This window comes from Schistocerca serialis, chromosome 9 (genome assembly GCF_023864345.2).
Source record: "Schistocerca serialis cubense isolate TAMUIC-IGC-003099 chromosome 9, iqSchSeri2.2, whole genome shotgun sequence".
Classification (NCBI taxonomy): Eukaryota; Metazoa; Arthropoda; class Insecta; order Orthoptera; family Acrididae; genus Schistocerca; species Schistocerca serialis.
The window spans coordinates 507,020,136-507,033,377 of record NC_064646.1 but is presented as its reverse complement, the minus strand read 5'-3'; the positions used below and the strand labels follow the sequence as shown (position 1 = coordinate 507,033,377).

The 13,242-nt window shown below is 41.5% G+C and overlaps 1 protein-coding gene across 3 annotated transcripts in view; it reads right to left on the bottom strand.

Moving 5' to 3' along the window:
• The window catches only part of LOC126418914 (putative fatty acyl-CoA reductase CG8306), a 175,041-nt gene that overhangs the window by 48,189 nt on the left and 113,610 nt on the right, over positions 1-13,242 (bottom strand). For all 3 annotated transcript variants that reach the window (XM_050085938.1, XM_050085937.1, XM_050085939.1), the window contains one exon: positions 2,167-2,359. In XM_050085938.1, the coding sequence (XP_049941895.1) occupies positions 2,167-2,359 (193 nt within the window). The remainder of the gene's footprint in view (positions 1-2,166; positions 2,360-13,242) is intronic.

Sequence of the window (13,242 nt, the reverse complement as noted above, 5' to 3'; positions counted from 1 at the left end):
GCCTTCTACACATCATCGTATCACTCACTATAAGTGACTTTAGAAGTTACCCCAAAGTGAAACTCCTCCACTTACTTCAATAAGGACATTGGCAGAATGGAGGAAACTGTTTAAAATTTACATCTTCAGACACAACTTTTATTCGTACTTTGTGTTTGAAACTAAAGCAACAGCAGCTAGGGTTGACCCAAGGCCTCAAAAGGTACTAGCTACTGTATTGTGGTGGTGTCTCAAGCTGCCTAAGTGCAACATCCATACTGTTTCCATTCTAGTACTATAAATTCAAAAGTAACTGTTTTACTGTTTAACTAAACCACAGAAATGATTTCCCTGAAATTTGGTGTGGAAATAGCTTGAAACCTGAGAAAGGTCGTATGCTACTTTTTAAAAAATTGATCCCAAAGACGATGATTTAGGGTATGACTCTTCTTTTTTACATCGGTGAACATAAACCATGTTGAAAAATCACCACGTTTGTTGCATAATGTACACTGAGGTGACAAAAGTAATGGGATACTTCCTAATATCGTGTCAGACCTTCTCCTGCTGGATGTACTGCAGCAATGTGATGTGGCATGGACTCAAGTCGTTGGAAGTCCCCTCATAAATATTGAGCCATGCTGCCTCTATGGTCATTCATAATTATGAAATGTTGCTCGTTCAGGGTTTTGTGCATGAACTGATCTCTCGATTATGTCCCATAAATGTTCGATGGGATTCAGGCCGGGCAATCTGTGGGGTCACATCATTCACTCAAATTGTCCAGAATGTTCTTCAAACCAATCACAAAAGACTGACCCCCAGTGGTATGGTGCATTGTCATCCATGAAAATTCCACCATTTTCTGGGAACATGAAGTCAATGAATGGCTGCAAATGTTCTCGAAGTAACTGCACATAACCATTTCCAGTAACTGGCCAGTTCAGTTGAACTAGAGGATCCCGTCCATTCCATGTAAACACAGCCCATACCATCATGGACCCACCACCAGCTTGCACAATGCCTTGCTGACAACTGGGTCCATGGCTTTGTGGGGTGTGCACCACACTCAAAACCTACCATCAGTTCTTACCAACTGAAATCTGGAGTCATCTGACCAGGCTACAGTTTTCCAGTCTATGGTCCAACTGATACTGTCACGAGCCAAGGAGAGGCACTGTATACAATGTATGCAATGTCGTACTGTTATCAAACGTACTCACATCTGTCTGCCTGCTGTCACAGCCCATTAACGCGAAATTTTGACGCACTGTCGTAATGGATATGTCTGTCATACGTTCCATACTGATTTCTGCTGTTATTTCATACAGTGTTGCTTGTCTGTTAGTGCTGGCAACTCGACGCGAGCACCACAGCTCTTAGTTGTTAAGTGACAGCTGTCGGCCAACGCATTGTTCGCGCTGGGAGGTAATTTCTGAAATTTTGTATTCTCAGTACATTCTTGACACTGTGGATCTTAGAATATCATATTCTCTAATCGTTTCCGAAATGGAATGTCTTTTGCATCTAGCTAAAACTACCACTCCATCTTAAAAGTTTGCTAATTCCCATCATGCTGCCATAATCACATTGGAAAACTTCTGACTTGACTCACCTGAGTACGAACGACATCTCCTCCAATGCATTGTCCTTTTATACCTTTTGTATACGATACTACCGCCATTTGTGTATATGCACCGTGCTATCCCATGACTTGTCACCTCAGTGTATAGCTACTTCAATCGCACAATGTGTGACTATACATCCCAGCACGTCACGTACTGAGGCAGTTGGAAGGGGGTTAGACAGTGGGCACACGTCAAGAGCAATGCTTACCCGACCAAGCAGATATGCAAGGGCAGCTGATGTTATTGTATGTACAATAACTTACTGACTCATCATAACAAAATTAATGATATGAATGTGCAGCCTTGGGTAATAGCTAGTACACTACACTGTCCAACGTCAAAAGAAATTAAAATTTATCTGTAAATGAGGACATTGAAACCCTTCCACTTCAACAGTACACAGGTAGTCAAAGAGCACAGTAAACTACACTACAGGGTGTGATTATTAGATTATGAGGCAAAATTAATGGAAATGGAAAGTATGAGATTCTGCACACAAAACTTCTGGTAAAATGGGGGAACAGTTATCAAAAAGAGATATAAGCTATGTGTAACCCACCTTGTCGTAGCTGCCTCCCAACTCGCTGCGATTAGCTCATTCACCACACAGTCAACTGGTATGTAATCACAGACTACATCTGTCTTCATAGGCAGTCTCCTAACTACACCTTTCGCAGCTCCCATCATGAAACCGGTTGGTCCATTCTTGGATATAGTCCACCCAGGTACTGGCTCTTTCCATGCAGCAGTGACTGAAATTAAATATTACAACACACTGAGACACTAACTTCTTATAGAACCACAGCACAGTTTTAAGAAAAATCTTGAATACTGAAGCCACAAAATTCTTCCATGAAGTATACAGTTTGACAAGGCCAGAGGGTGTAAACAATAAGTTAACTTTTAGATCTGATGCAGTAAACACTATCCTACAGTGAAACTTCCTGGCAGATTAAAACTGTGTGCCCAACCGAGACTCGAACTTGGGGCCTTTGCCTTTCGCGGGCAAGTGCTCTACCATCTGAGCTACCGAAGCACGACTCACGCCCGGTACTCACAGCTTTACTTCTGCCAGTATCTCTTCTCCTACCTTCCAAACTTTACAGAAGTTCTCCTGCGAACCTTGCAGAACTAGCACTCCTGAAATAAAGGATATAGCGGAGACATGGCTTAGCCACAACCTGGGGGATGTTTCCAGAATGAGATTTTCACTCTGCAGCGGAGTGTGCGCTGATATGAAACTTCCTGGCAGATTAAAACTGTGTGCCCGTTTGGAAGGTAGGAGAAGAAATAAGGCCTCCAGAGAAGATTGCCTACAAATAGCTTGTGTAAACCATCCTAGTATATTACTCAAGTGTGTGAGACTCATACTAGATATGACTGACATGGGATATTGAAGGCATACAAAGAAGGGCAGCACAACTGATAACTGGTTTGTTTGCCTAGTGGGAGAGTATCACCAAGATGTGGGAAGAACTGAACTGGCAGACTCTTGAAGACAGACAGAAACTATCCCAAGAAAGTCTACAAACAAAGTTTCAAGAACTGGCTTTAAATGATGACTTTAGAAAAAGCCCCCAACCCCCTACATAACTCTTCTATAAGATTCACAAGAATAACATTTGAGTAATTACAGCACACACAAAGGCATTTAAACAATTATTTTTCCTAATAAAAGTAACTATCCTCGACACTCATTCAAATTATAAAAAATTATAACAATTAAAAAGTCAAGAATGATGAAGTGTTTTCAAAAGCCGCATAGCTGTATGAAAAATAGCTTATTCGCAACTCCTGTTTAACATCAATATAGACCCACCTTCAGATTTATAATGGTTATATTTCCATAACATAGATAGATGATTACAGGGTCCCTGCTTTGGGGTAGTTATCCATGAGTCAAACCATGATCATCGGTCGTCATAATGAAGTTCAGTACACCAAAAGATGCTTGTCAAAATGAACAAAGCATGACTGCTAAACAAGCCAGAACAGACAACATCCCTAAGGATATATTACTTGATCCAATATACACCAGCTGTGTAAAAACCAGTGAAGTAAAACTTAGAATTCCATGTAACATGCAACTTCCGCTGTATTGCTAACAGGCAAAAGTGGTGTTAAGCAGCCTGTGGAGGCTAACAGTACACTGGAGGGTGGACTGTGGCCTTGTACACTTTTACACTCATCTTTGTGTGTACTCAATTTTATTATGATGACCTACCATTGTGGTTTGACTCTGACATGGATAACTTTCCAAAAGCTGGGACACTCTAATCTACATTATGGAAATATAGCATTATAAACCTAAAGATGTGTGTCTGCTGATGAGAAATTGGTACCTATCAATAAAGCAAAGCACCTTCATACAGCTATGCAGCTTTTGGAAACACTTCAGCATTCCTGACTTTTTAATTGTTATAATTTTTATGACAATATGAATGGTTACTGAGTGCTGAGTGTTGCTGTAGTTATTCATAATGTCTCTAAGTTGTGGTTGCCCACCCAGAAGGTTGTCTGCCTATTTGTCCTGCACTCCATACGTGAATGGAACAGTACAAAGCCCTAATACCTGGTACTGTAGGACATACCCTCTGCTATGCCCTTGACAGTGGTTCACAGAATGTAAACATAGATGCAGGTACATATAATAAATCTATTTCATGGTATAACGAAGGTTCAACCTTTATAAGATCATGTACAGTGTTTCTTTTTTTTTTTTTAAATTATTCAATAAAAAAATACTCTTATTCTTTGCAGAAATTACAAATTGCAAGTTCAGAAGCTTTATAGAGCAATACAGGATTCTAATTACAAAACAATAGCACCTTGTGAGAACAATGGTTACTTATTATTTTTATTGCAGCCTCCAGTCTGGAGATTGGTGCAATGCAGCTCTCCACTCTAGTCTATCCCATGCAAGCCCCATCATCACTGCATAACCACTGCAGCCCACGTCCAATCCACTTGCATCCAGTTCACATGCCTAAGTCTTGCTGTACAATTTCTCCATAATTTTTATGGCACCTTCCCCCTCCTCACTCTTTTTTCCTTCCATTACCAAATTAATTATTCCTTGATGCCTTAGGGTATTCCCATCAATCCATCCTCTATCTTTTTGGCATGATCTGCCATAAAGGTATTTCTAATCCCAGTAGAATCAATACATCCTCATTAGTTATAAGATACACCCTTCAAATGTTCAGCATTCTTCTGTAACACCACATCTCAAAACCTTTTACAATCTCCTCATCTGTACTGTTTATTATTCACATTTGACTTCCATATAAAAGCTAAACTCAAAAGACTTCCTACTACTTACAATTGTATTAGATGTTAACAAATTTCTCTTTTTCAGATAGGCTTTTCTTGTCATTACCTAATCTACATTTTATATCCTCTTTACATCTGCCATTGTATTTTATTTTGCTGTACATCATTTGCTAATCTAATTCCCTCAGCAATTAATTTGACCACACTTGCTCATTCTTACAACAGTTGGGTCCTTCTTGTCCTGGGGTCACATGCCCTGCCTTCCCGATCTATGCTTCTTTCCTCCCCAAAGAAACAATTAGGTTCAAAAGTGTATGACAGTCTTAATATGTGACTATTGGTAGTGGAGTGCATGCAAAATAACATGGCCAATAGATGTGCAGTTGGCTGAGAAAGCAGGGGAGAGCAGTAGTGTTGGGGGTTGTGGGCAAGCTGTCAATACACTGTGGTGGAAATGCTGAGCGCTTGAAGGGAAGCACTGTTCTAAACTGAAATCTACACTCACATTTTTGTGAATAATAATTGGAACCCCTCCACACCTGCACTTCAGTGGTGAAAATCCAAAAAGATCTACTGTCACCTCTGCTTTGGTTGGTATCTAAAAATAATTCCACTGAAAATACAACAAAAAACAGCAACTTATTTTTGCCGGACCTGTTAACCATTTGTCAATTTCAGACGCGCATATAGAGTGACAAATTTTGAGTAAAACCTATATTTCTCTTGTTGTCACACTAAAATTTGCCTCTTTTGCGATAACACAGTGGTGTTATACACAATGTCGCCTCACAAAGACATCGGGCATACACAATTGTGACAGAATCCTGAAACAGTGGTTTACTCAGTTTATTAAGTGGGGATCTGAGGACAAGCAAAGTCAGTCGCTTATGAAAAAGCACATCATCAGAACAAAAATAAATGAGTAATGTCTTTATCTATGTTGTTCCACAGTCCACAGCAATTCTCGTTCCATCATCTATTGACGTCCCTTGAAAATTATGTTATTTTATCAAAAAATCTGAAGTTAGTGGAATAACACGGTAGATAATTAAGTTTCACATATTAACTACATGCAGAATACTCTCCCCTTTGTGTGTCATCGTTTGCTAAAATCTTGTTTCGATACCTCAAACCAGTTGTGGGCTACAAGATATGTCACGGATATTTCATTCTGGCTTTACAGCTGGCACAAACGATCACAAATGAGTGTACTACAGTACATAAAACCAATTTTCTCGAGATTGGTGACAGAGACCTCTACCCAAGTCTAAAGAAAAATTCAATACATCAGCTAAATTTCACACACAGTAACATACAATGTAATATGCATCTGACGCAAAGTTGCAGTGAGCCCTATTTCTCATTGCAAACTTTTTCGAACTTCACACAGTGTCTTACTTAAATGGAAATATCACAATAACTACAACCGTTAACAAAATGAAGAAGCTGACACACAAAGCTATAAGCAACACAAAATTGGCCAGGTGCAAGTAGGGTCCGTGCAGTGTGGGTACCATACAAACTTTACTGTGTATACAGACAGTTCATCCATTGTAGCAATCAAGAATCTCTACCGTTTTGGCTATTATTGCCACTGATACTGGCAAGATATCGGCCGCAGGGATTCCAAGATTTTTGAAAAGTTGTAATTTCAAGTCTGATGTTGGATTACACACACCAAAAGAAATATTTTTTCCTATATGTAACTACAAACAGATAATTTTTGGATTTTTTTCCTTTACTTTTAGTGTGATACCTTGCTTCTTGCCGAATTTCATGATTATAGTTCAATGGAAAATACTCTACAGGTTCTGATAAACAAGTTTGAAGCTATCAAAATATATGACATAAATGGCCATCTCTTGATTACTTTGGCTTAGAAGCTAAAGTTTATTACATTGCCAAGGGACCGTAGACCTTAGTACATGACAAATTTCACCTTGATACGTCTATCCACTCCTGAGAAAAAGTGTTTGTAACAGACAGACAGATGGACAGACAACAAAGTGATCCTATAAAGGCTCCGTTTTTATCAATTGAGGTACGAAACCCTAAAACTGATTTATTTGTTACCAAATAGTATCTGTAAAATTGTTTGGCAAACTGCAGGACGCGTCCTTCGATTCTGTCAGACAGCACGGTACCAATTGGCCGAAAGCAGGCATAGAAAGAGAAAAGCATTAAGATCACCTTCGTAATAGTTACTCTACCTTGGGAATTCTGTGTGGCATAGGTTCAACAGGTGCATGGCTCGTTTTTGAAGATTCATGGTACCAAATGTCCCACAGGCCATGCATTTCCCATAAATCACAGGCTTGTGGTTTGAGGGTAAAGAGCAGACACCTGATAGCATCTCATATGCGTTTCAGCCAGTTGAAATAAAGTGAATTTGCTGACCAAGACATAAATGTGAGTTCACGATCAAGCTCTTCAAACCAAACTACTGTAGCACGACTCTGCACTCATGACAGTCAGTCATCCTGCTGTAAGATACCATCGCCGAATAGGAAAATATTGAGCGTGAAGCAATGCAGGTGGTTCACAATCATGTTTACACAGTCCACAGCCATCACGGTGCCTTGTTAGATTACCACGACAGGTGAGATGGAAGTCTAGATGTATGTCCCCCTTAGCATAATACTGTCCCCACTGACCTGTGTCCACAGTGCAATGCACATTTCGAGCAGCCAATCGCCTGTATGACAGTGTATTCGGCCGTGACCTCTGATGTGATTCACCTGACCAGGCAACAGTGTCTCCTCTGATCCATAGTCCTTTCTCAACAATCCTGTGTCCACTGCAATCTTAACTGATAATGATGGGAAGATGTTGAAACACACAGGGGCATCTTCTGTGGAGCCCCACATTTAACAATATGTGCTGAATGCTGTGTTCCTAAATAATTGTGTCAGCATTACTCTCTGTCCTCAGATCCACGACAGACTGATGCATACAGAGTAGGTAAGTATCCAACAAGCACATTCTGTGTTGAGGCACGAAGATACCACGCCTTGCTGCTTACTTGTGGTTCACCACTATTCAATCACTTTTCAGACACTCACGGCAGTAGCATGCAAACGACTACCCGGCTTCACTGTTTCTGTGGTGTTCAGTCCCAGGTGCTGGGCCACAACAATCTCCTCTTGTTAAAGATGCTTATATCAGTTGCTTTCCCCATTTGCTGCATGTATCATTGCTAGACTAATTCACCATTCATTTCCACACCTCTTATGCAGTTTCTTTAAAGAATCACATGCCAGCAATGCAATGAGGCAGTGGACTGTGGTCATAATATTTCACTCTTCAACACCAGTTCCATTTCTTTTAATTTTAATTCAGACGACTGGTTTTGATCCCCAAGCTCATTATCCAGTGGTACCTACATAGCACCGAAAAACAAAGTGCAATTTGTCTGCTATTAAAAGGTAGAAATATGTAACAAACTAAATAATACTGAAAAACAGCTTATCTACAAACATCATAAAAGAGTATAACAACATACATATTGAATAAACTCTTATAATTTAAGAAATTGATGAATGTAATATGAACTTACATGTCAGCCGTCATGACAACACTGAACAAGTTTTATGACACATGGACACACAGAAGACGGTGAGCAAGATAGAGAGATGATCTACAAACAGCAGGGAGGATTTTCCTTCTCTCTCTCTCGGGAACTAGGGTCACACGCGCCCACATCAGAAGTGGAGAACACGAAGACAAAGACAAAGACAGGAGTTAAAAACGACTACTAGTCAATCCCAATTGACAGAAGAGCAGACGGCTAAAAAACAGGGATGTTGAGAAAGATCTATAAAATCTGTCATAGAGAAATGGAGGTCATAAATTAAAAATTAAATAGCCTCTGCCATATTGCTGCGACAGATATAAAGTAAAACACAGTCAACAGCCCAAGTGTTATTTGCTAAAACGGCAGATAACTCAGGAGACGGCAAACACAAACGAGAATGTTCAGTGTTTTCTTAGATCATCCTGTAAGGAAATGGCAGACCATCAAAGGTTGAGCACTGTGAGTACAAAGTGGGGTGGGAGACCACTTAACAAATGGTGATAGCTAAAAAGACAGTACCCGATATACGACCTACCTCTAGCCTACCTCATGGCTAGAGGGCTGAGAGGAAATTGTACAAGCCACTGGGAGAGGCTTAATAAACCACAGCGTATTCCTATGAAGGGAGGACCAGTGCTGATGCCAAGGTGACACCACCTTCTAACAGAGAGCAACACAGAGAGTGACAGAGGGTGTCAGAGGGAATGTAAGAACTGGTGCACTGAAGTATGAGGACTGCAGCCTTGGAAGCAGCATCAGTGGCCTTGTTTTCTGTCAGACTGACGTGACCAAGAATGCACATAAACATCACAGTGGCTCCATCGAGAAAGAGCAAGTGATAGATTTTGGGGACCCATTGCACCAAGGGATGTACATTGTACAGCACTCAGAGGCTTTGAAGGGCACAGAGAAAATCTGAGCAGACGACGCAATTGAAAGGCCTGTCGACGGATGTACACTGCATGGCCTAATACAGGGCGAAGAGCTCTGCTGTAAATACTAAGCAGTGTTCCGAAAGCCGATAATGAAAAATTTCATTGCCAATGACAAAGGTACACCAGACACCATAGTCAGTCCGAGAGCCATCTGCGTATACAAAGGTACTACTGCAAAGTTCTGTGCGAAGACAGTGAAACTTAAGGCGATAGAGTGATACTGGAGTAGGAAGCAAATGAAGGCCAAGATGAACATGCGCCAACGCATGAAGCTAGGATGGTGAAGGGTTTACACTGACCGGGAAAGCTGCAGGTAACCCAAAGTTAAGCTGTCTGAGCAAGAGCCGAAAGCGAACTCCACGAGCTAACAGAGAAGAGGGATGTGCCCCATACTGGCAATCAAAGGAGTCATCAAAGGAGGAAGCATAGGATGGGTAGCCACGCATGGCAGACTAACAGACTGGGAAGAAATGCAAAAGCTCAAAGCAGTCATGAGGATACAATTTTTTTTCCTGCAGGCAGGGAACAAGTGACAGAGAGGTCACAGTACGTAGTAATTGACCGAAAGTCATCAAGTAAAATAGAAGAATTTCAGGCATTCCCCAAGGTAATGTTATAGGACCTTTGCTGTTCCTTATCTAAATAAAAGATTTGGGAGACAATCTGAGCAGCCGTCTTCGGTTGTTTGCAGATGACGCTGTCGTTTATCGACTAATAAAGTCGTCAGAAGATCGAAACAAACTGCAAAATGATTTAGAAAAAATATCTGAATTGTACGAAAAGTGGCAGTTGACCCTAAATAACGAAAAGTGTGAAGTTATCAACATGAGTGCTAAAAGGAACTCGTGAAACTTCAGTTACACGATAAATCAGTCTAATCTAAAAGCCATAAATTCAACCAAATACCTAGGTATTACAATTACGAACAACTTAAATTGAAAAGAATACATAGAAAATGTTGTGGGGAAGGCTAACGAAAGGCTGCGTTTTATTGGCAGGACACTTAGAAAATCTAATGGACCTACTAAGGAGACTGCCTACACTACACTTGTCCATCCTCTTTTAGAATACTGCTGTGCGGTGTGGGATCCTTACCAGGTAGGAGTGACGGAGTACATCGAAAAAGTTCAAAGAAAGGTAGCACATTTTGTATTATTGCGAAATATGGGAGAGAGTGTCACAGAAATGATACAGGATTTGGGCTGGACATCATTTAAAAGAGGCGTTTTTCATTGTGACGAAATCTTCTCATGAAATTTCCAATCACCAACTTTCTCCTCCGAATCCAAAAATATTTCGTTGACACCAACCTACATAGGGCGGAACGATCGCCACGATAAAATAAGGGAAATCAGAGCTCATATGGAAAGATATAGGTGTTCATTCTTTCCGCGCGCTATACAAGATTGGAATAATAGAGAATTGTGAAGGTGGTTCGATGATCCCTCTGCCAGGCACTTGAATGTGATTTGCAGAGTATCCATGTATGTGTAGATGTAGATGTAGTGTAGACACTGCAATTGTAAGAGCAGCTGTAAATTCTCTTTGCTGAATTGAATATCACAAATGTTACATTGGGGGAGAGTCATGACGAGGAAAAAATGAAGGGATGTCACCTCGGCGGCTGCCAAGTGCCAGCCTTCAAAGACTCGGTGCTACAAACACAGAGCCACGAGGATCCTGCTCCACGAGTTCTTCATACGCTTTGGCAGTCTCCTCCTGTCAGTCTGCAGAGCCCAGGGCAGAAAAACGGTTGGTGGTGAGCACCGAAACGGGGGTCTGCCAGTCGAAGGGTATCACATGGTGAGTCGGCGAAGGAGGAGACCATTTGCCTTTGACTTTTTGGAGCCTTTCCCGTTGGCAAAAGAAGACATGGAGGTTGGTTGGCTGGAGGGAGGTATGAAGTCTTCATGGGAGTATTTGTGTGTAGCTGGTGAGTTCGCTCCATGAGGCAAAAGTTTGTTGGCATGTTGCACAGCTGTAGAATGAGATGGTGATGCTACTGTGATGCTGGGCGATTTTGCTACAGTGGTGCTAAATTTGAGGTTGCATGTGCGCAGCCATGTCCGAGGAGCAAGATGTAGCAAGAACAGTACTGTAGATACAAGATGGTAGAACACAGGGTTTCCAACTAGTGGAACAACTGGCGAGTGATTGGGTAAAGCAATTTTAGTTCACACAGATCTCCTGGGCAGCTCACTCATCGAGCTACAGGGGATTACCATGGGAGGAGGCGGCATGGTCGCCATTGCAGTTCATCCAGCAGGGAGAAGGGAGCGAACAATCACCCTCATAAGCATCCCTACCACAGGCGGGGCATCGACAGGACTCAAGTGTGGTTGTAAGAATGACTGTGATAACTTCATAACGTGCATTGATCTGACGGAAGAACCACTCTCAAATGTGAGAAAGACAGAGCATGTGGGCACTAAGGAGGCATGTACTTTTTTCATCACCTGATCGTGTCTGCAATGACACCCTGTTCAGAGAGGTATGTTTGGATTTCTGCCTCAGTCAGACCATCAGCAGTCTACTGTAAATAATACCATGGGAAGAATTCAGGGTTCAATGGGCCTCGACACATATAGGATAGCCATGGAGGAGCAAAGTTGCAAGCAGTTGTTATGCCTGAGAATCAGAAGTAGTCTCCAAAATCAAAGTTCCATTGAGTAAACGAGAGCAAGATTTCACACAGCCAGCAATTGCATCAACACCTTTGTGAATAATAAACAGACTAACTGCAGTGAGGACTGACCATTTTCAGTACATGAAACCACGAGGAACCAAGGTGCAGCTGGGACAGTCTTTGAATCGTTAGCCTCATTCCGTTTATGTTATGTAGCCGTTGACTGTGAAGATGATTGGCTCATTGCGCGAAAATCCCTGATAGCCCGTGTCCCTGATGCCACGCTCCTTCCAACTGGGGGCCCCATTCGAAAGGTGGCGCACCTGCCTTAGGTGATTGTTCATACCTCCCAAACACCTAACAGAGGCACCAATCAGCAATCTGGGAAGGTAACACAGCTCAGGCACTCATCCCTCCCTAGGCGTGGCCTGTACCACAGGCAAACCTTACTTGTCGACCCGGGGATGGGAATTACAGGTTACCTAGCAGGTTACCTAGTCACCTGTTACATGTCAGACATGTGCTGGCCTTCAGGAGTGCATAGGAAGAAGAAAAAAAGAGACCTCGAATGCCAAAGTGGAGCAAGGATAGGAGAAGGTGAATGAAGAAAAAAGGAATGAAAAACAGTGGAGAGTATTCTGATATTGACTACCGAAAATGCAGAATAAATTTCCAAAAACAGCCCAGGTATGTTCCACAAGGGAGGGGAAGAAGAAAAGCAAGAGAACAGACATGAAGCATGGAAAGGAAAAGATGCTGCGAAGGCTGGGGCCCTGTGGTAGCCAAGCACGAATCTGCAAAAAGTAGCGAGCCCTCTGGGAAGGGGGAGGGGCGTAGACAGATGAAAGTAGTGAGAAGAATATTGATACATTGCTTTAAAAGTAAAATAAAATACAGATGTGGTATTTAAGAGAATGACGTAGATAAATAAGCATCAGACATACAAAAATTACTATTATGGGAAAAGAAAGGACAACAGACGATGCTCAGAGATATTAAAACAAACAAATAATAGATTCTGGGAAACCAGTGATGGGAAACAAGTGGGAACAGCAAATGGTATATTTGCATACAAACACAATGTTTATACGACTTGCAGCCTGTGAAACTGAGTGGTTCTCTCTCTCTCTCTCTCTCTCTCTCTCCAAATTTTTTTTTATTTTTACAAAATGTTCGCCTATCGGATAACATAAAAAAATGTACCAGCACTAAATTAATTCATAAATT